The sequence below is a fragment of the Brachyistius frenatus genome, unplaced genomic scaffold (genome assembly GCF_029030835.1).
Source record: "Brachyistius frenatus isolate BFR_SWC_R1_liver_20210118 unplaced genomic scaffold, ASM2903083v1 Contig_105, whole genome shotgun sequence".
Classification (NCBI taxonomy): Eukaryota; Metazoa; Chordata; class Actinopteri; family Embiotocidae; genus Brachyistius; species Brachyistius frenatus.
This window is the reverse complement of record NW_027210704.1, coordinates 1,042,483-1,063,725: the sequence shown is the minus strand read 5'-3', so window position 1 is coordinate 1,063,725 and position 21,243 is coordinate 1,042,483. Positions and strand designations below refer to the sequence as shown.

General features: G+C 41.3%; 1 protein-coding gene across 1 annotated transcript in view; it reads left to right on the top strand.

Moving 5' to 3' along the window:
• The window catches only part of vegfc (vascular endothelial growth factor c), an 83,762-nt gene extending 63,056 nt beyond the window's left edge, over positions 1–20,706 (top strand). The window contains exons 5-7 of the mRNA XM_069712023.1: positions 3,465–3,607; positions 11,914–12,238; positions 20,138–20,706. Coding sequence (XP_069568124.1) covers positions 3,465–3,607; positions 11,914–12,238; positions 20,138–20,246 — 577 coding nt within the window. The 3' untranslated portion in view covers positions 20,247–20,706. The remainder of the gene's footprint in view (positions 1–3,464; positions 3,608–11,913; positions 12,239–20,137) is intronic.
• The last annotated feature ends 537 nt before the right edge of the window (positions 20,707–21,243 follow it).

Sequence of the window (21,243 nt, the reverse complement as noted above, 5' to 3'; positions counted from 1 at the left end):
TCTTGCTGTGGGCGGCGCTCAGCCTCTGCTGCACCGACAGGGTGCGGAGACAGACACAGGTGATGGAGAGCGACGGGAGATTGTTCACTCGTTAATCAATGGCATTGATAGCATCGCTCTCTCGGACAGGTTAAATGGATCACCAAATATACTTGGGTAGCCGTCAGTACACCCAACTAAGTCTATGAACCTTAAGCAAGTTACTCAGATAACAAGCTACTGGTAGCTGGTGAGGGACGGGATGGAGACCCCTGGCCTAGAGACAGACTTTTATTTATAAGGACATATTTTGTCAATTCGAACAAAGAACCCTTATAATGTTGAGTCTCTTTTTTATCTGTTGAGATTCAACATGAAGATGAGGTGACTGACAGGTCACTGGCAGGTGTGGAAATATTACAATCCACAGTTCACAGAAGAATTACAGAGGCCGTGCTGCATGATGCAAACCTCTTATCAGCAGCAAGAATTCAAAGGATGGATAGAAATTTGCTAAAAAAAAATTATGGACAGATGAGACCAAAAAGTGTGGAGAACGACAGGAAGTGGTTGCACGCTTCAAACCATTCCAGGTCATTAGTGAAGCACGGAGGAAGTCACGTGATACAATCCTGTCTCGGAGGTCTACAGACAATTCTTTGGACTTCATGTCTTGGTTTGTGCTCTGACATGCACTGTCAACTGTGGGACCTTATATAGTGTGTCTTTCCAAATCATGTCCAATCAACTGAATTTACCAGGTGGACTCCAGTCAAGTTGTAGAAACATCTCAAGGATGATCAGTGGAAACAGGATGCACCTCAGCTCAATTTTGAGTGTAATGGCAAAGGCTGTGAATACTTATGTACAGTGGGTACGGAAAGTATTCAGACCCCTTTAAATTTGTCACTCTTTGTTTCATTGCAGCCATTTGCTAAAATAAAACAAGTTAATTTTATTTCTCATTAATGTACACTCAGCACCCCATCTTGACAGAAAAAAACAGAAATGTAGAAATGTGTGCAAATTTATTAAAAAAGAAAAACTGAAATATCACATGGTCATAAGTATTCAGACCCTTTGCTGTGACACTCATATTTAACTCACATGCTGTCCATTTCTTCTGATCCTCCTTGAGATGGTTCTACTCCTTCATTGGAGTCCAGCTGTGTTTAATTAAACTGATTGGACTTGATTAGGAAAGGCACACATCTGTCTATATAAGACCTTACAGCTCACAGTGCATGTCAGAGCAAATGAGAATCATGAGGTCGAAGGAACTGTCCAAGGAGCTCAGAGACAGAATTGTGGCAAGGCACAGATCTGGCCAAGGTTACAAAATAATTTCTGCAGCACTCAAGGTTCCTAAGAGCACAGTGGCCTCCATAATCCTTAAATGGAAGAAGTTTGGGACGACCAGAATTCTTCCTAGACCTGGCCGTCCAGCCAAACTGAGCAATCGTGGGAGAAGAGCCTTGGTGAGAGAGGTAAAGAAGAACCCAAAGATCACTGTGGCTGAGCTCCAGAGATGCAGTAGGGAGATGGGAGAAAGTTCCACAAAGTCAACTATCACTGCAGCCCTCCACCAGTCGGGGCTTTATGGCAGAGTGGCCCGACGGAAGCCTCTCCTCAGTGCAAGACATATGAAAGCCCGCATAGAGTTTGCCAAAAAACACATGAAGGACTCCCAGACTATGAGAAATAAGATTCTCTGGTCTGATGAGACCAAGATTGAACTTTTTGGCGTTAATTCTAAGCGGTATGTGTGGAGAAAACCAGGCACTGCTCATCACCTGCCCAATACAATCCCAACAGTGAAACATGGTGGTGGCAGCATCATGCTATGGGGGTGTTTTTCAGCTGCAGGGACAGGACGACCGGTTGCAATTGAAGGAAAGATGAATGCGGCCAAGTACAGAGATATCCTGGAAGAAAACCTCTTCCAGAGTGCTCTGGACCTCAGACTGGGCCGAAGGTTCACCTTCCAACAAGACAATGACCCTAAGCACACAGCTAAAATAACAAAGGAGTGGCTTCGGAACAACTCTGTGACCATCCTTGACTGGCCCAGCCAGAGCCCTGACCTAAACCCAATGGAGCATCTCTGGAGAGACCTGAAAATGTCTGTCCACCAACGTTCACCATCCAACCTGACGGAACTGGAGAGGATCTGCAAGGAAGAATGGCAGAGGATCCCCAAATCCAGGTGTGAAAAGCTTGTTGCATCATTCCCAAGAAGACTCATGGCTGTACGAGCTCAAAAGGGTGCTTCTACTCAATACTGAGCAAAGGGTCTGAATACTTATGACCATGTGATATTTCAGTTTTTCTTTTTTAATAAATTTGCACAAATTTCTACATTTCTGTTTTTTTCTGTCAAGATGGGGTGCTGAGTGTACATTAATGAGAAATAAAATGAACTTTTTTGATTTTAGCAAATGGCTGCAATGAAACAAAGAGTGAAAAATTTAAAGGGGTCTGAATACTTTCCGTACATGTGATTTTTTTCGTTTTTGATTTTTAATAGATTTGCAAAAATTTCAATTTTTTTTATTTCACATTGTCATTATGGGGTATTGTGTGTAGAATTTTGAGGGGAAAAAATGAATTTAATCCATTTTGGAATAAGGCTGTAATATAACAAAATGTGGAAAAAGTGAAGCGCTGTGAATACTTTCCGGATGCACTGTATGGCTGCTTTTGGAAGTGGCTTACTCTCCGAATTGATTATAATGGCAGCAGGAGGAGGATTTTTCCTCGTCATGTACAAAACCATTCCTCCACTCTCACCGGTTCTTCTGATTCTTCTCAGCAGAAGACTGAAGGCCTGGAAAATGATCTCTGAACAGATACTACATGTGCAGTTCTTTCAGTGGGTTGTAGACTTTATGCTGTCATTGAAAACACATTTTTCACTGTATCATCACCTTTTAGGTGGATATGAAGAAGTTGTTAACAAACGGCTGCTTATTTACACACCAAGCAGTTATGAAGTAAGCTTAGCCTTAATTTAAAGTGGTGCCTCAATTTCCAATATTCCAACTTCAGCTCTGTTTTTGGTTTCTACTAGTGGAAGAAAATAATTAGCTCCTTAGCTGCTAAATGCTGCATTACATTCACCAGCACTCATCTCTAACTGTGTCTGTTTGCTTTTTGCTGCTGAGCAGGTAGTGTACAGAAGCTTTGTAGAGCTTCATCCTTAGAAATAGCTGCCAAACATGAATCTAAAAGAGTGATGAGGGTGAATCAAAACAATAAAGTTGCTGCCAAGGAGTTAAATGATGAACTGAAACTCACTGTAATATTCCCGCAGCGTCAGTTGCTTTCTTATTGTGACGCTGCTTTCATGTTGTCCTTTTTTCAATACTGGAAGCTTGTGATCCCTCAACAACATCAGTACATTATAGTTTATATTATCTGATGGACTACATCACTGATTTTTGATTGGAAGTGTTAACTAAACTTTCTGTGTCTCTCCATCGAAGGTGTCCAATAGCCAACAGGACGTGTCCGCCTGGTCACACCTGGAGCAGCAGGCAGTGTCGGTGCATCAGCATGGTGGCCAATTTGCACCACAACCCCCCTTCCCCACCGATGCCCCCTGTGAGACCCTCCCAGCAGCACCTTGGTGAGTGTTTGCTTTTTTGCAAACAGAGGTCTCTGGTATTTTTTTTCAGAAACACTTCAGAGGAAGCCGTGTTTGCTTATTTTTCCAGAAGTAGCCCAGAAAAAAAGAAAAAAGGAGGAGGTAAAGCAATAATTACAACTGCTGATCGGCAGAAGGCCGGTCTAATAGCTGGGAAATTAACCTCTGCTGCCAGCAAAGTCCAGACTGCTGGACGAAGCAGTATAGATGGCAAAGCTTTTGGAAGCTGTGTGTGTTTTGAGATTTTGAAATTGTCAACAATAGGACTTAGTTATGTTCAACATTTTTGGTATCAGTACCAATACCTGGATTTTGAATCCAGTTTCTGAAGATTACTATTTTCTATACACATTTTGGAAAATCCATTTCAAGAAAAATAAAATTACATTACGCAACACTGTACAAATCTGTATTCTCATAGTTAAACACCGATAATAAAACTCAATTAAACGGTCTGCTTACGTTAGCAAAACTCCAGCACAGTATTTACTCCAAAACACAGTATTACATCTATAATATACAAAGACTGCTGTTGCATCATTTGAAATTACTCAGCGGACGTGCTTAATTTTCCACGTGTCATAACTTGAGTTAGGGCGTACATATTAGCTGTATACTGCTATCAACACTGACCCTTTTGATTTACACCTCACTGGAGCTAGTGGATGCTTCCAAGCCCTGTCTGCAGACTACACTATTCAACCAGAGTCAGGACAAAACCCCAAAGTCCAAGAACACTCCGTAGACCTTTGTGATACATTTGTGGTGACACATAAATCATGGCGAGGGTGTAAAACCATTCCTAACGCTTTGACTGTTCCCAGAAGCAGAGTGACATTAATAATTGTGAAACTGAAGATGTTTGGAACCATTTGGACTCTTAATGGACATCTTTGGTCAGGAAGATGACCTAGAACCTACTGGTCACTCTAACAGAGGTCCACAAGTCCTCTGTAGACATCAGACAACTTGTGAGAATGATGATCATCTCAGAAGCACTTCATCAATCAGGTGTTAAGAACAGCAAACTAAAATGCTGACTAAGAGTTTAAAGGACTTCAGCAGCACACAAAAAAAATTATTCTCTGATGTGATAAAACAAAACTTGAACTCTTTGTGTAGAACTCCAAGTATTACCAGGTTATTGATGGTCAAATCTCATGAATACACACCTTATAAACAAGTGGAATTCATTGCAAACTTTCAAAAGGTTTCTGCTGAGTTCGGAGAGTCCGACGTGGAACGCTAGCAAACCTCGCAGTAAAAGCAACAGAGGTTTTGGGCCATACTGTGAAACAGTCCTTGAATGAGGCCCATTGACACCGTTGACCTCATCGTACATTAAAATATAAACAGCTCTCGTTACTGCTTATGTCTACAAATGTTTTAAGAAGGGCTCTGATTTAGATTCCTGAGCTGTTTGGTATGAATGCACATCGGCAAATGTAAAATATATTTAAAGACGTAAAAAGAAAAAGAACAGCTGGCCACATGTTGTCTCTGATGTCATCCCATTTTACTATCCCACTAAACTGAACAGCTGGGTCATCTGTACTGGCCAAAGATTAAAAAAAAAAAAAAAGTCACCAGTGCATCAGTGGACAGATAAATAGCTGCAAATACTTCAGGTAGGATGGATCAGTGTGGGTTGTTGCTGCATGACGATGTGTCCCCAAGACTTGTAGTAACACACACACACACACACACACACACACACACACACACACACACACACACACACACACACACACACACACACACACACACACACACACACACACACACACACACACACACACACACCAAACACCGAAACAGACACACAGTGTTAGCAGAGTCTCTCTCTGTGTTAGTGTTTGTGACAGGAGAATGTTCATGTGTTCATTGAGGAGTATTTATGACTGCAACGTGTTTGTTGAGAGTCTGCATGTGTGTGTGTTGGTGAGTTCCTCAGTGTGTGTGTGTGTTTGGCTATGATAACACTCTTTGGACTCAGTGTAAACAAATGAAAAACAGAAGAATGTGGAGACCTCAGAGCAGCAGATTCCACAGATACTCACTCATACACACTTCCACGAACACAGTGTGTTTCACAGGGACAGAACAGATTATCAGGGAAAGACAGCAGGAGGTATTTTCCTTCAAAACCAAGTTCAGAAGCAAAACGTCTGACTGGCTGATCGACAAAAGCATTGTCAAAATATTATTATCAGATTGTACATTTATGCTTTGTGCAGGTCAAACCTTTTATGTCCTGGATACTCCATGAGTGTTCCACCAGCTCTACTTATATAGTACTTAATTAATTATACATATTATTGCCCTCTAATTTTATTTTAAAGCTCTTTTTTTTTTTTTTAAAGATTACAAGAAAAATCATGGCACACGCAGACATATCAATTTATTTTCACGGTCAAAGGATTATGTTCCAAACATAGAAACAGGAACAGGATTATTGGTGAAGGTGTGAGTGAAATAATGACATCTATATAGAACAGGAGTCTCCAACCTTTTGACAAAATGAAAGTGTCCGAGAGCTCTTCATGTTTAGAAACATTTATTCACATAGCTAAGCTCCTCCCAAGCCAGCTGAATAAGATTCTTTAATCTGAACAAAAACAAATCGATACTCAACACACATGTTGTATCACAACAGCTTAAATTCAACAGCATGTACTGCTTTTTCTGCATGTATTTTATTTTCATTTGATGAAGCTCACATCTGTCATTGAAAACAAAACAATGGTTATTGCTCACTTTATTTGTCCATAATTTCTGTCTGTCCACTTGTGACTGTATCACATCGCTTCCCTTCAGTTTCTGATTAAATTTCTCAGTTACATCTATCAGGAACGTGAGATCAAATAGCCGCTCAGCATCAGACCACAGGATGCCATCCTCCTCCCTACATTCCATGAAAGTCTTGATTTCACTCAGCAGGGAAAGAAAGGCAACAGCAGACATCATTTCTGTCTTACTTTTATCATAATCTTTCAGGCACCGCGGTCATTGACTCTTTTACAATCCCGCCATCAGTGAAGGTTTTTTTTGTGCTCCGTTAGAAAGTGCTGCACTTTAAATGACGCTTCTGTTGCTTCGTCGGCCTCTTTGTCGGTTTGGTAAGACTGCAGCCGTTTAGGCGCTGTTTTCAGTTCATTCACCTTCTCTGTTTGTAGAGTACTACCAGCCGGAAAGTCCCGTGAAAAATTGCTGTGAACTTTGTCGAAGTTACATCTTTTACAAAGTGACACGCTCGCACTGAAAATTAGACACAGACACACACAATCTCAGCTTCCCATTCTTCATGAAAATAGAAGGCTTTTTGCCTTCTATTGGCCTGGCTTCTGTCCGTGGCCATCGTGAAATCTGTTGCGTGCTTGCTAACCTGATGACATCACCTGATGTGAGAATCATTTTGTGTCACAAAGGGGTGAGATGTCTGTGAATTTGATTGGATAGAAATATCTAAACAGATTTACCAAGTGACTTTGTGTTATCATATTGATGTACATATTTTTTGAACCTTCAGCGAGCTATGCAACGAGCTCAGAAACAGATAATAAGCTTCTGACAGCCCTGGTGTGGACACTACTACACAAACTACTTTTGGTCTTTGTAACTTGGCTCTGTTACCTCCCTGAGTTCTCTCAGCAGAGACACGCAAAACCACTTAGATGCAGATATATGTGCTTATTCTAAAGGACACACGCTCCTGTCCTGCCTCCGAGCACATTTTAGTCCCTCTGCAGCCTCTCTGCTGCTTTGCCTCCCCAGGAGTCAGAGAGCGGTGCAGCGCGCTCCTGCTGGTATATATGGAGAGAGAGAAATCAGTAACACCAAACACCTGCGCTGATGAACTCTCCCTGGTTCCTGAACCTCTCCCCCAATCAGTCCCACCTGCAGCTGACCCACAACCACGCCCCACTGCCACAGTCTGGTTTTGTCACTAGGGATGAGATGAATACTCAGCTCAAACGGTTAAACTCGCTGCTGCCCTGCTCCACAGCACTGTTTCTGCAGCCTGCCTCCACAGGCAGGCTGCAGAAACACTCTGTAGTTTCTATCCAAGATCCAAAAGTCCGCCAGTTGTCATTTGGTGGACTTTGACTTTGACATTTAATTAATGCCAGTGTTTTGCATCTATGTGACTCAAGATTTTATTTGTCCCTTAATCTTATATCATTGAACTGCTTCTGACACTAGATGGCGGTTCTCATAATGGAGGCCGACTCGCAATTCCATGAATGTGGTGATTACGGACCAGAAAATACCCGACAAATAATTTTCCTACTCCGACTTAACAAGGGAGTATGTTAAGTTATCTTCACTAAGCTGACTGCTTTCAGACCGACTATAGTGTCAGGCTGAAATAATATTTTATTGTGGACTGCATCTGTGTCTCAACCACCGTCAGTTTATTTGATTACGTTTATTTAATAAAATGTTTAAACACACACACACACACACACACACACACACACACACACACACACACACACACACACACACACACACACACACACACACACACACACACACACACACAGATCAAATGTTGAAACTGAACTCATTGTTAGAAAATATGTGCTGACTTTGAGTTTGATGGCAGCAACAGCAACACATTTTAAAAAGTTGGGACAGGCATGTTTACCACAGTTTTGCATCACCTCTTCTTTTAACAACACACATTTGGGAATGGAGGAGATGGTGGCGTTTTGAAAGTGGTTTTCAACCTTGTTCCTTGTTTACAGAGATTTCTGTGGATTCTCTGAATATTCAAATGATAATATGTATCGTAGATAATGAAATCTCTCCACCTTTACTGCTGAGATACTCTGCCTCTCTGGGATTCTCTTTTTATACCCAATCACATTACTGATTTGTTGCCAGTTAACCCTAATTAGTTATGAGATATTCAACCACATGTTTTTATTTTAGCATCACACAACTTTTCCAGTCTTTTGTTGATCCTGTGAAATCCTAGTTTAGGGCAAGTAGGGGTGGGGTAACCACACATTTCTTGCTTAAATTCCATAGAGATGATATTGTCCTATTCAGTAGTAAATTGTGTTTCTATCTATACGTGTGTTTGCAGAGAACTGACCTCTGCCAGTGACTGCAGCTAACCACAATGTATCAGCATTATGTGATTTTGCAGAAATTAATATTTTTTTGTATCTTTCTTTGGAAACATGAATGTGTAAACTACTCTGACAATATGGAATACCATTCAAATATTTCAATATTATCTGACATCCAGCCCACACTCAATATTTCTTGGCTTTAAAATTGGTTTTGTGATTCTAATGGTTTATAACCACCTCCTCAAAGCGTTCACGTTGTTCTTCTCCTAATTGTTCTTTTATTAGTGCTCATAGTATTTGCCTAAATTGAATAATTTGTTCAGTCAAATAGATAATTTCTTCCCTTAAATTATGTCGTTTTTCAAGTTCTCTGCTGATTTGTTCCCTAAAATTAGTAATTTTTGCCCATAAATAATGTGATCTTTTTCCTCAAAGAATTGTTTTCCTTTAATCACCTATTTTGTTACGGTCAATTAATAATTTGTTTCCAAACATGAGTACGTTTTAAAAAGTACTTTATGGGCAAAACCTTTGAATTAATTCAGATATTTTTCAAGTGTTCTCCCCCGAAATATCTACATGAATTATATTGTGTGGTGAAGATTTTCTTCCCAGATTAAACACAATCATCCGTGCAGAAAAATTAAGTTCTCCTGAACCTCTTTTGATTACTTTAGGTTTTTAAAGTCTGTGTGAACATGGGAGCAAAGGCGTCTTGGATTTTCTCAGCAGTAATCTGGGTCTCTTTGTTATCTGTGTTTGTTCATCTGTAGACATGCAAACACACGTGTGTTTGGAACAATCTGAACATCTACAGTACTTGCCAGACCTTTTGTTGCTGTTGTTTGGTTTCTGTTGCTGTGTTTTTCAGCTAAATGTTGACTTGTCAGCACTGAAAGAGAACCATCTGTGTTTTCTCAAAGGAAAGCGAGAAAATCACAAGTACATTTAAGGAATACTTTATCAGTGTCGTCAAGCAACTGCCATGTACACTGTTTTTATATGCAGTTGTGCAACATATCAATAATAGACCACATTTACAGCAGCGTTTTGCATAGGGTACCATTCACTTTCCTTTTTCTGATATTGTTAAATTCTATTCTGCAGAAATCCTTCCATCCATTTATCCATTTATCCATTTATCCATCTATCCATCTATCTATCTATCTATCTATCTATCTATCTATCTATCTATCTATCTATCTATCTATCTATCTATCTATCTATCTATCTATCTATCTACAGTGGGTACGGAAAGTATTCAGACCCCTATCTACAGTGGGTACGGAAAGTATTCAGACCCCTTTACATTTTTCACTCTTTGTTTCATTGCAGCCATTTGCTAAAATCAAAAAAGTTCATTTTATTTCTCATTAATGTACACTCAGCACCCCATCTTGACAGAAAAAAACAGAAATGTAGAAATATGTGCAAATTTATTAAAAAAGAAAACTGAAATATCACATGGTCATAAGTATTCAGACCCTTTGCTCAGTATTGAGTAGAAGCACCCATTTGAGCTAGTACAGCCATGAGTCTTCTTGGGAATGATGCAACAAGCTTTTCACACCTGGATTTGGGGATCCTCTGCCATTCTTCCTTGCAGATCCTCTCCAGTTCCGTCAGGTTGGATGGTGAACGTTGGTGGACAGCCATTTTCAGGTCTCTCCAGAGATGCTCAATTGGGTTTAGGTCAGGGCTCTGGCTGGGCCAGTCAAGAATGGTCACAGAGTTGTTCCGAAGCCACTCCTTTGTTATTTTAGCTGTGTGCTTAGGGTCATTGTCTTGTTGGAAGGTGAACCTTCGGCCCAGTCTGAGGTCCAGAGCACTCTGGAAGAGGTTTTCTTCCAGGATATCTCTGTACTTGGCCGCATTCATCTTTCCTTCAATTGCAACCAGTCGTCCTGTCCCTGCAGCTGAAAAACACCCCCATAGCATGATGCTGCCACCACCATGTTTCACTGTTGGGATTGTATTGGGCAGGTGATGAGCAGTGCCTGGTTTTCTCCACACATACCGCTTAGAATTAACGCCAAAAAGTTCAATCTTGGTCTCATCAGACCAGAGAATCTTATTTCTCATAGTCTGGGAGTCCTTCATGTGTTTTTTGTCAAACTCTATGCGGGCTTTCATATGTCTTGCACTGAGGAGAGGCTTCCGTCGGGCCACTCTGCCATAAAGCCCCGACTGGTGGAGGGCTGCAGTGATAGTTGACTTTGTGGAACTTTCTCCCATCTCCCTACTGCATCTCTGGAGCTCAGCCACAGTGATCTTTGGGTTCTTCTTTACCTCTCTCACCAAGGCTCTTCTCCCACGATTGCTCAGTTTGGCTGGACGGCCAGGTCTAGGAAGAGTTCTGGTCGTCCCAAACTTCTTCCATTTAAGGATTATGGAGGCCACTGTGCTCTTAGGAACCTTGAGTGCTGCAGAAATTATTTTGTAACCTTGGCCAGATCTTCCTTCGACCTCATGATTCTCATTTGCTCTGACATGCACTGTGAGCTGTAAGGTCTTATATAGACAGGTGTGTGCCTTTCCTAATCAAGTCCAATCAGTTTAATTAAACACAGCTGGACTCCAATGAAGGAGTAGAACCATCTCAAGGAGGATCAGAAGAAATGGACAGCATGTGAGTTAAATATGAGTGTCACAGCAAAGGGTCTGAATACTTATGACCATGTGATATTTCAGTTTTTCTTTTTTAATAAATTTGCACAAATTTCTACATTTCTGTTTTTTTCTGTCAAGATGGGGTGCTGAGTGTACATTAATGAGAAATAAAATGAACTTTTTTGATTTTAGCAAATGGCTGCAATGAAACAAAGAGTGAAAAATTTAAAGGGGTCTGAATACTTTCCGTACCCACTGTATCTATCTATCTATCTATCTATCTATCTATCTATCTATCTATCTATCTATCTATCTATCTATCTATCTATCTATCTATCTATCTATCTATCTATCTATCTATCTATCTACCTACCTACCTACCTACCTACCTACCTACCTACCTACCTACCTACCTACCTACCTATCTATCTATCTATCTATCTATCTATCTATCTATCTATCTATCTATCTATCTATCTATCTATCTATCTATCTATCTATCTATCTATCTATCTATCTATCTATCTATCTATCTATCTAATAACTGTAAATGACCCACTTCACCTGTATGTCTCCTTCTTATTCCACCTCCAGACATATTCTCAGCAGATGTGTGTGGCCCAGATAAGGAACTGGACATGGAAAGCTGCCAGTGTGTGTGTCGGCACAGGGATCCAACTCATGACTGCGGCCCGAACCGACACCTCGACCGCAACACTTGCCAGTGCATTTGCAACGTGCTGCCCGCTCCATCCTGCCCGCTGAACCACGTCTTCAACAAGGACACCTGCCAGTGCATGTGTAGTAAGACGTGTCCAAGGCACCAGCCCCTCAACAAGACCAAGTGTTCCTGTGAATGTAACGAATCACCTAATAAGTGTTTCCTAAAAGGAAGAAGGTTTCACCAAGCCACATGCAGGTAAGGAGAGATCTGCGGGGCTCAGTACCATCCACTGTTTGCTGATTTAAAAATTCCATCCTTTGCAAAAGAGCACTCAGCTTTTAAAGATATTGGGCCCTGTATTCATACCCGGTACCGCGCAAGGTTTCTTTTTTTCGTGCTTGCGCCAATTTGTAATTTCCATGGCTCAATGTAAACCCAGCTGCATCGAGATGGACAGAAGGCTCAACAAGGTGTGCGTAAAGATGAGTCTCTGCAGTTCAAATATGGTACTTAATCCCACTAGTTTAAATAATTAAAACAAGATCTTCTAATGCAACCATCTGATTCAGTTAATCATATTCAAGATTAAGCTGACTCTTGTCTATTGAAGTAGATGTCAATCCAGCAGTTGGCACATGTCATGACGCAGTATGAATGTCTGAATCCAGCATTACACTGTTAAAATAGTTGTCGTGCATATTAACGTTACTTTCTGCCGTAGTCCTCTGGTTTGTGTATGTGAGTAGGCAGCCTGGCGGACGGGCTGTTTAGAGTTTGGAGCGGTGAGGACAGAACCCGCCTCTCCTTGGCACTGACTGGCCGTGGAGGCAGGCTGCAGAAACCCAGGAAATAAACAGTCTGTAGTTTCTATCCAAGATCCAAAAGTCCGCCAGTTGTCATTTGGTGGAATTTGACTTTGACATTTAATTAATGCCAGTGTTTTGCATTTACGTGACTCAAGATTTTGTTTGTCCCTTAATCTTATATCATTGAACTGCTTCTGACACTAGATGGCGGTTCTCATAATACCAGGGAAAGAGGCATTTATAATATTAGTTACATCTTCTGAGACCGACTCGCAGTACCATAAATTTGGTGATTGCGAACTGTAAAATAACAGACAAATAATTTTCCTTCTGCGTAAAGTTTGGATGCCGGTGCCGGTCTGCTCCTTCATCAACAGTTGCACCACAGCTGTTTTAAAGGGAATGAGAGGAGTTGATTTAATGGGCCGTGATTGAAGTCGGCTGTGACACACTTTCTAATTATCTATTGCTTCTACTTTACCACTGTGCCACGCTGCGCCTGCGTTTGTGTTCCCTAAAGACAAGGCAAGGCAAGGCAAGTTTATTTGAATAGCACATTTCAACAACAAGGCAATTCAAAGTGCTTCACATAAAACCATTAAAAGCAACAAAACATCAGGCAAAAGAAAAGGAAATTTAAAAACAAAAGAAAATGACATTTAAAAACAATTAAGAACATTGATCGAAACATTAAAAACAGTCATTAAAACATTAAACAAGCTAAAAATAGAATAAAAGTTGCAGTGCCGTTTAAGAAATAAAATAGAGTAATATAATGCAGAAATGCAGGAAACTGATCAACATTCTTGAGTTTGGTTCAATTGAAGACGGCAGCAAACAGAAAAGTCTTCAATCTTGATTTGAAGCAGCTGAGAGTCTCAGCAGACCTGCAGCTTTCTGGGAGTTTGTTCCAGATATGTGGAGCATAGAAACTGAACACTGCTTCTCCATGTTTCGTTCTGACTCTGGGGACAGAAAGGAGACTCGTCCCAGATGACTTGAGGGGTCTGGAGGGTTTATAAGGTAGCAGCAAATGTATTTTGGCCCTAAACCATTCAGTGCTTTATAAACCAACAGCAGGATTTTAAAGTCAATTCTTTGTTGGACAGGAAGCCAGTGTAAAGACCTCAGAACTGGAGGGATGTGATCCACTTTCTTGGTCTTAGTGAGGACTCGAGCTGCAGCGTTCTGAATCAGCTGCAGTGTTCTGACTGACTTTTTGCAGAGACCCTTAAACACACCGTTACAATAGTCCAGTCTACTGAAGATGAATGCATGGACAAGTTTTTCCAAATCCTGTTGAGACATAAGTCCTCTAATCCTTGATATATTCGTCAGGTGATAGTAGGCTGATTTTGTAATTGTCTTGATATGGCTGTTCAGATTGAGGTCTGAATCCATAACTACACCCAGATTTCTTGGTTGGTTTGTGGTTTTTAACATCAGTGATTGAAGCTGAGCACTGACTTTCAATCGTTCTTCCTTGGCCCCAAAAACAATGACTTCTGTTTTATCTTTGTTTAATTGAAGACAATTTTGGCACATCCAGTTGTTGATTTGTTCAATGCATTTACAACCCTTGTATGGGATTATAGTCCGCTGGCGATATAGTTATGTAGATTTGTGTTGTCTGCATAATTATGATAACACATTTTGTTTCTTTCCATAATCTGAGCCAGTGGAAACACGTAGATGCTGAACAGAAGAGGCCCCAGAATTGAACCTTGGGGAACACCACATGTCATTTTAGTCCGCTCTGATGTGTAATTAGCTGCAGACACAAAGTATTCTCGGTCCTTCAAGTAGGATTCAAACTAGTTTAGTGCTGTGCCAGAGAGTCCCACCCAGATTTTTAGTCTGTCTAGTTACTACTAGTTACTACTAGACAGACTGGTCGGCCGTGTCGAATGCAGCACTGAGATCGAGTAATACTAAGACTGAAATTCTACCAAAATACCACATCTACATTCATCGGCCACACCTGCATTCGCTCTCGGTGCACCGGCGCTTGCAATGCAGCGGTTGAAAAGGCAGTTCATTGCAAATGAGTGCAATTCTAAACCAAAGAAATTAAGTATTTTGTTGGCTCTTGTAAATTTCCACTGAGTGAACCATTTTTCACTTCAAGTTGTGAGATAAGCTGTGATTGTGGAAAGCTAAGATCGTACATTAGATGGCAAGAATGAAAGCCCCCTTTTTGCTCTAGGAATTTGTTTCCAGTTGCAGTGTCTTTCATCTTCATTTTATAATTTTCAACTTTTGGGATTCACTGCCATCTCAAAATGCTTACAAATCTCACAGGCGTGTTGTTTGTGTCGTGCAACCTCTGTGATTTTAAATGTCTTTTCATTAATTTCTTCATAAATCAATTTACTGATGCAGCCATCCATTTGTCCATTCATCTCTATCATTTTGTCCATTCAGTTACCCATCCATTCTTCTGCCAGTTTGTATAGCCATCTCTTCATCCATTAAACTGCAATCCATCCCCTCACCCATCTATCCATTCAATATCCATTGTGCATCCACTCATCCACTTCTGATTATCATATTCACGTGTTTTGTAAAGTCAGACATTTTGAAGTACATTTTGTTTTGCTAATTTTTGTATCAGTTTTTTTTGTATTCACGTGTTATGTAAAGTCAGACATTTTGAAGTACATTTTGTGAATTTGTGAATACAAAAAATGAATTACAAAATTGACATAAATGATTTCTATATGACTGTGATTAGGGTCTTTCAACAGTGTAAGTTCTTGGTATGTTTCAATGGTTGCATCATCCTGGAGAAGTCCACACTAACGCACACACACATGTTCATACACTGGGAATGTTAGTGGGTGCATATAGCGAGAGGAAAGCACAGGTCTGACGGCAGTGGGTGGTTATTGCAGTGAACCCAGTGTGTAATACAAGATTTCAGTGTGCTAATGACTTCTTCTGGCTGTCACTTAACCATTTCCTCTCCCAGAACAGAAGGAAACACACACACATATACACACATCCATCCATCCCGTCCACGTTTGACCCTTTGTGACCCTGTTTGAGAGTGATTTATGAGTAGAGCATTGCAATAGGAATCTTGACTCTGGGATCTGGCACTTAGGTCTGTTTGACTATGACTGTGTGTGTGAATGAGAGTTTCTGTGCATTCAAACTATTCTGTGTATTTCATCACAGGTTCATAGGTGTCTCCCTAAGCAACCGCGACTGCAGTGACAGTTACACACCAAAACCTTTACTGTGCTGAAGTAAAACCATTTCAAATATTATTTTGACTTTCATGGCTACACTGCTTATGTAATTATCTGAAGTTTGGACAATGAGGCCCAGCCTCTTTGCAACAGTTGCCGTGCAATGTGCCAGCTGCTAGGTGTCATATAAGTGACTAGGATGAAGATTTACTCATTAACAATTCATAATGGTCAATGATCTGTTGGTGTAGTGCAAGCTTGAATTTAATTAGGGCCAGAGGCTCCAATATTCTTTCACCTGGATGGATTAACGAGATCTGACTTTCACCAACACCTTAGCAGTGTGAGAAAGAAATGGGAATATATATACTGCCTGCCCCCGTGTGCACTTATGGTTTGAGTTACAATGTATTTTATCTATCTTTTTATTGAAATTTTACAAAACGCATGTTTTATAATTAATGAATATTTCTTCCCATCACTTAGAAGGAAAAAGACATGCTGGGAAATGAAAATGTGCTCATCCAATGACCTCACTCCCTGTCTATCTACACTGCTAAAAAAAAAAAAGAGGGGAACACTTAAACAACACATCCTAGATTTTTTTTGATTTTAGACACTTTATTAATCCCCGAGGGGAAATTTCTTTGCTACAGCAGGGGGGCTCTCAGGGGGGAGCTGCTGCAGCAGGCTGCCACTAGCGCGGCGCCAGGTAACCTGACCTGAGGTGCATGTTTTTGGATGATGGGAGGAAGCTGGAGAACCCGGAGAGAACCCACGCAAGCACAGGGAGAACATGCAAACTCCGCACAGAAAGGCCCAGGACCGGATTCGAACCCGGAACCTTTTTTTTGCTGTGAGGTGACAGTGCTAACCACTGCACCACCGTGCCACCCACTAGCTCTCAATGAATGAAATATTCCAGTTGAAAATCTTTATTCATTACATAGTGGAATGTGTTGAGAACAAAATAACATAAGAATGATCAATGGAAATCAAAATCATTATCCCATGGAGGTCTGGATTCAGAATCATGCTCAAAATAAAAGTGTAAAAATCAGATCACAGACTGATCCAACTTCTGTGGAAATTCCTCAAGACAAGTCAAAATGAGTCTCAGTAGTGTGTGTGGCCTCCACGTGTCTGTATCACTCCCTACAACGCCTGGGCATGCTCCTGATGAGATGACAGATGTTCTCCTGAGGGATCTCCTCCCAGACCTGGATCAAAGCACCAGTCCACTCCTGGACAGTCTGCGGTGGATGTGGCGTCGGTGGATGGAACGAGACATGATGTCCCAGATGTGCTGGATTGGATTCAGGTCTGGGGAACGGGCAGGCCAGTCCGTAGCATCGATGCCTTCATCATGCAGGAACTGCTGACACACTCCAGCCACATGAGGCCTAGCATTGTCATGCATCAGAAGGAACACTGCACCAGCATATGGTCTTCAATGGGTCTGAGGATCTCATCCCGGTACCTAATGGCAGTCAGGGTACCTCTGGCTAGCACATGGAGGGCTGTGCGGCCCTCCAAAGAAATGCCTCCCCAGACCGTCGCTGACCCACCGCCGAACCGGTCCCGCTGGAGGATGTTGCAGGCAGCAGAACGTTCTCCACGGCGTCTCCAGACTCCGTCACGTCTGTCACATGTGCTCAGTGTGAACCTGCTCTCATCCGTGAAGAGCACAGAGCGCCAATGGCGAAGCTACCAATCTTGGTGTTCTCTGGCAAATGCCAATCGCCCTGCACAGTGTTGGGCTGTAAGCACAGACCCCACTTGTGGACGTCGGGCCCTCGTACCGCCCTCATGGAGTCTGTTTCTGACAGTTTGAGCAGAAACATGCACATTAGTGGCCTGCTGGAGGTCATTTTGTAGGGCTCTGGCAGCGCTCCTCCTACGGCCCCCTCCACGTCTCCTGGTGGACCGGCCTGTCTCCTGATATCTCCTCTGTGCTCTTGACACTGTGCTGACAGACACAGCAAACCTTCTTGCCACAGCGTGCATTGATGTGCCATCCTGGATGAGCTGCACTCTGAGCAACTTCTGTGGGTTGTAGACACCTCCTCATGCTATCTCTAGTGGTGAGGACACTGACAAAATGCAAAAGTGACCACAAATCAGCCAGAAAGGACGAGGACAGAGAAATGGTCTGTGGTCACCACCTGCAGAACCGTTCCTTTATAGGGTTGTCTTGATAATTGCCTCATTTCCACCTGTCTTCTGTTCCATTTGCACAACAGCAGGTGAAATTGATTCACAATCAGTGTTGCTTCCTAACTGGACAGGTTGATTTCCCAGAAGTGGGATTGACTTGGAGTTACATTGTGTTGTTTAAGTGTTCCCTTTATTTTTTGGAGCAGTGTATTTGTGCTCACTACTGAAGAGTAGCCTTGTCATTGTGTTTACACTGAGGCTTATTTTGCCAAGTAGTGACCAGCAAACTGTAAAAAAATATATCATGGTTGCTGTTTTCTATCCAGGACTGTTGTTGTTCAATGAAATTTAAAAGCATCTCATTCTTTCCGCAGCCTTTTATGTTTCTTTAGCTGACATTTTCTCAAGCACTGGTAAGCTGCAGCATAAGAGAAATGTGATTGGTCCCCATGCAAATAGTTTTCATGGGCCATCCCCTCACCACAAACACCCCTCACACATGACACATCACAAACAAGCATTTCCCAGCGTCCCTTCTCACTTTGCAACTTTTGAGAGTAAAGCAATTAAATCGAATATACGTCTACGTGATAGGAAGAATAAAATGTTTTTAATATAGCAGGCCGTTTTAGAACGTTTAAATAAAGAGAAATAAAAGAGGCTGTGGCTCAAAATGTAAGTGCACAAGGGGAACTTGCAGATCCAATTGTAACAGTACATGAGTCTTCTGGGGCTGACAGATTTGGTGTAGGAAGACAATTCATCCACCCTTTACTAGAGTGAGCAAGACCTACAGAGTCATTGATATAGATGAACTTTATTACATAGCGAGTACTAAGCAGCATTAAGGAGGAGTGCCACCACCAATCATCAATTCCCATACAGTGTGGTACCCCTCCGAATAGTGTAATTATAATTATTTTGAAAAATATGTTCAATCGATATTGATGTTGCTATTGTGAACTATTTTGACCACACTAACCGTGTTGTGAAAATCTGATATTGTGACAGCCTTAATATGAGATATAAGATACAAGGCAGCTGCAGATGTTTCTGAGCTTTAAGGTATTTCCGTTGTCATTTCTGACAGAGTACTTGATCATTTTCAGAAAATCCAAGTGATCAGTTAATTTTTTCATCTTGTTAAAAAAAAAAAATCCTTAGAAACTGGATTAACACCACAATGTTTCAAAATGCCAGGGACCAGTAACTGCATTAGAAGTTCAACTTTAAAACATTTCTTCAACATTAACACCGTGGTCTGGTGGAAGCTCTGGGGGATCAGGCATGGGCTGTAAATCACATGGTAGCTCTGAAGGAGGTGCTTTTTACTGCTATGAAATCTTAACCTTAGTTTGGGCCTTTGACCTTCAGGACACACAAGAAAGTAGTTAGTGTTTTCTCTTTGTCAGGCAGCAGTGTTTGGTTATACTGAAAGCCTGCAGGCTCCCGGGACACAGTACACCACCACAGCACATCATCATGGCTGGAGACTTTATGTGACCAAAACAAAATAGTGGATAATATGTAAGTCCTTAGTTTTCATTCATACCAGTGACGAACCGGATCTCAACATTACTTTGGAATCAGGTTTCAAGTCAACTGCTCTCCAATAGTAAACCATTAGAATATGTTCCTGCAAAAAAAAAAAAAAAAATGCAATCATCATATGATAGGTGGATTATGTGACGCATTGGAACCAAAGGATAATGGACTTCATTCATGAGCAACATGAGAAGTAATTTGTGACGGAAAAGTAAAAATCCAAATCACAACAAAAAATAAACCACATGATACAATTTAAGTTGTGGTCTTCAAAGATTTTCTGGCTGAAACCAGTAGCATAGCCAGAAATTACCATACAGCCAGCCCATAATAAAAGGGGGTGGGCCACACAATTTAATTAGCTTAATATAATTTATTGTACATTATGTCCGGCCTGCGTTAGGCTGTTTTTGGGTTTGAAGCTGAATCCTGTTTGTTCTTTTTCATTGCAGTTGTCTCAGGCCTCCCTGTGAGGTCAGAAGGCGAAGGTGTGAACCAGGGTTCTTCTTCAGTGAGGAAGTGTGTCGCTGCGTTCCGTCTCACTGGAGACGGCTGGACTAACCTCCGGATCACGAGGCGCTAACGAACAGATAATAAACTTAACGAGTAGAATTCCTCACCCGTCCCATGTAGACCTGCTGGTCATGAGTATCCCCATCAGCTGTGATGGCAGCTAAGTGTGTGGACCCTGATGGACGTGGGGAGGCCTTAGTGATTGGAGTGCAGATATGGGAAACTCTGGTGATCTGGAGGTCAGAAAATGCACTGATTCCGCTGTGAGGAAGTTTTAATGGGAGAGCGACCGATCGGAGTCCTGGATTGGAGGGAAGGACTAAAAGAAAGAGTCAACACTCGACACTTGTTTGAAAATATTGTCTAAATAATTTGTTTTAAAATATTTGGGGGAGAATGTATTAATTATGTCTCAATATTCTTATGTCAGATATTGATTATATAATTTATTAAATGTTATTTTTCAACCTCTGTATATTGCAATTTCAGTATTTTTCATGAAAATACACTGTGATCAATATTTTTGTATCATGTAAAGTATATGTGTAAAATAAAAGTATACTAGATGTTGTATATTGTTAACTTAGTTTGTCATCCAGTCTGTTCTTGTGAGTGTTGTACTGCTGTTGTAATCTGCTCTTATTCCACTTCAGCGCAAGACATACACTTAATAAACACACAAACACACTCAGAGGTCAAACAAATCATCTCCTGCAAAACGCTCGCCTTCAGCGGCAGAACAGGAAAGAAGTGCCATGACTTCCGAAAGGTGATGAAGGCTCTGAAGTTCTTTAGTTGTTCAAGCTTCAGCTGAAAAACTCCCGCAACATTTCAGATTGTGTCACTAATAATGCCACGAGACCACAAATAAAAGATCAAATTAACTTTTCGTATAATATTCTCCTTGTGGATCAGTGGATACCTCATGGTGGACGGCTCCATGTAAAATGATTTGAACTCTTTACTTACATTTTAGGCCCTGTGCACCTACAGTTAGTCATATACTGTGAGAATAACATAAGACACCAACCACTGATACTTTTAC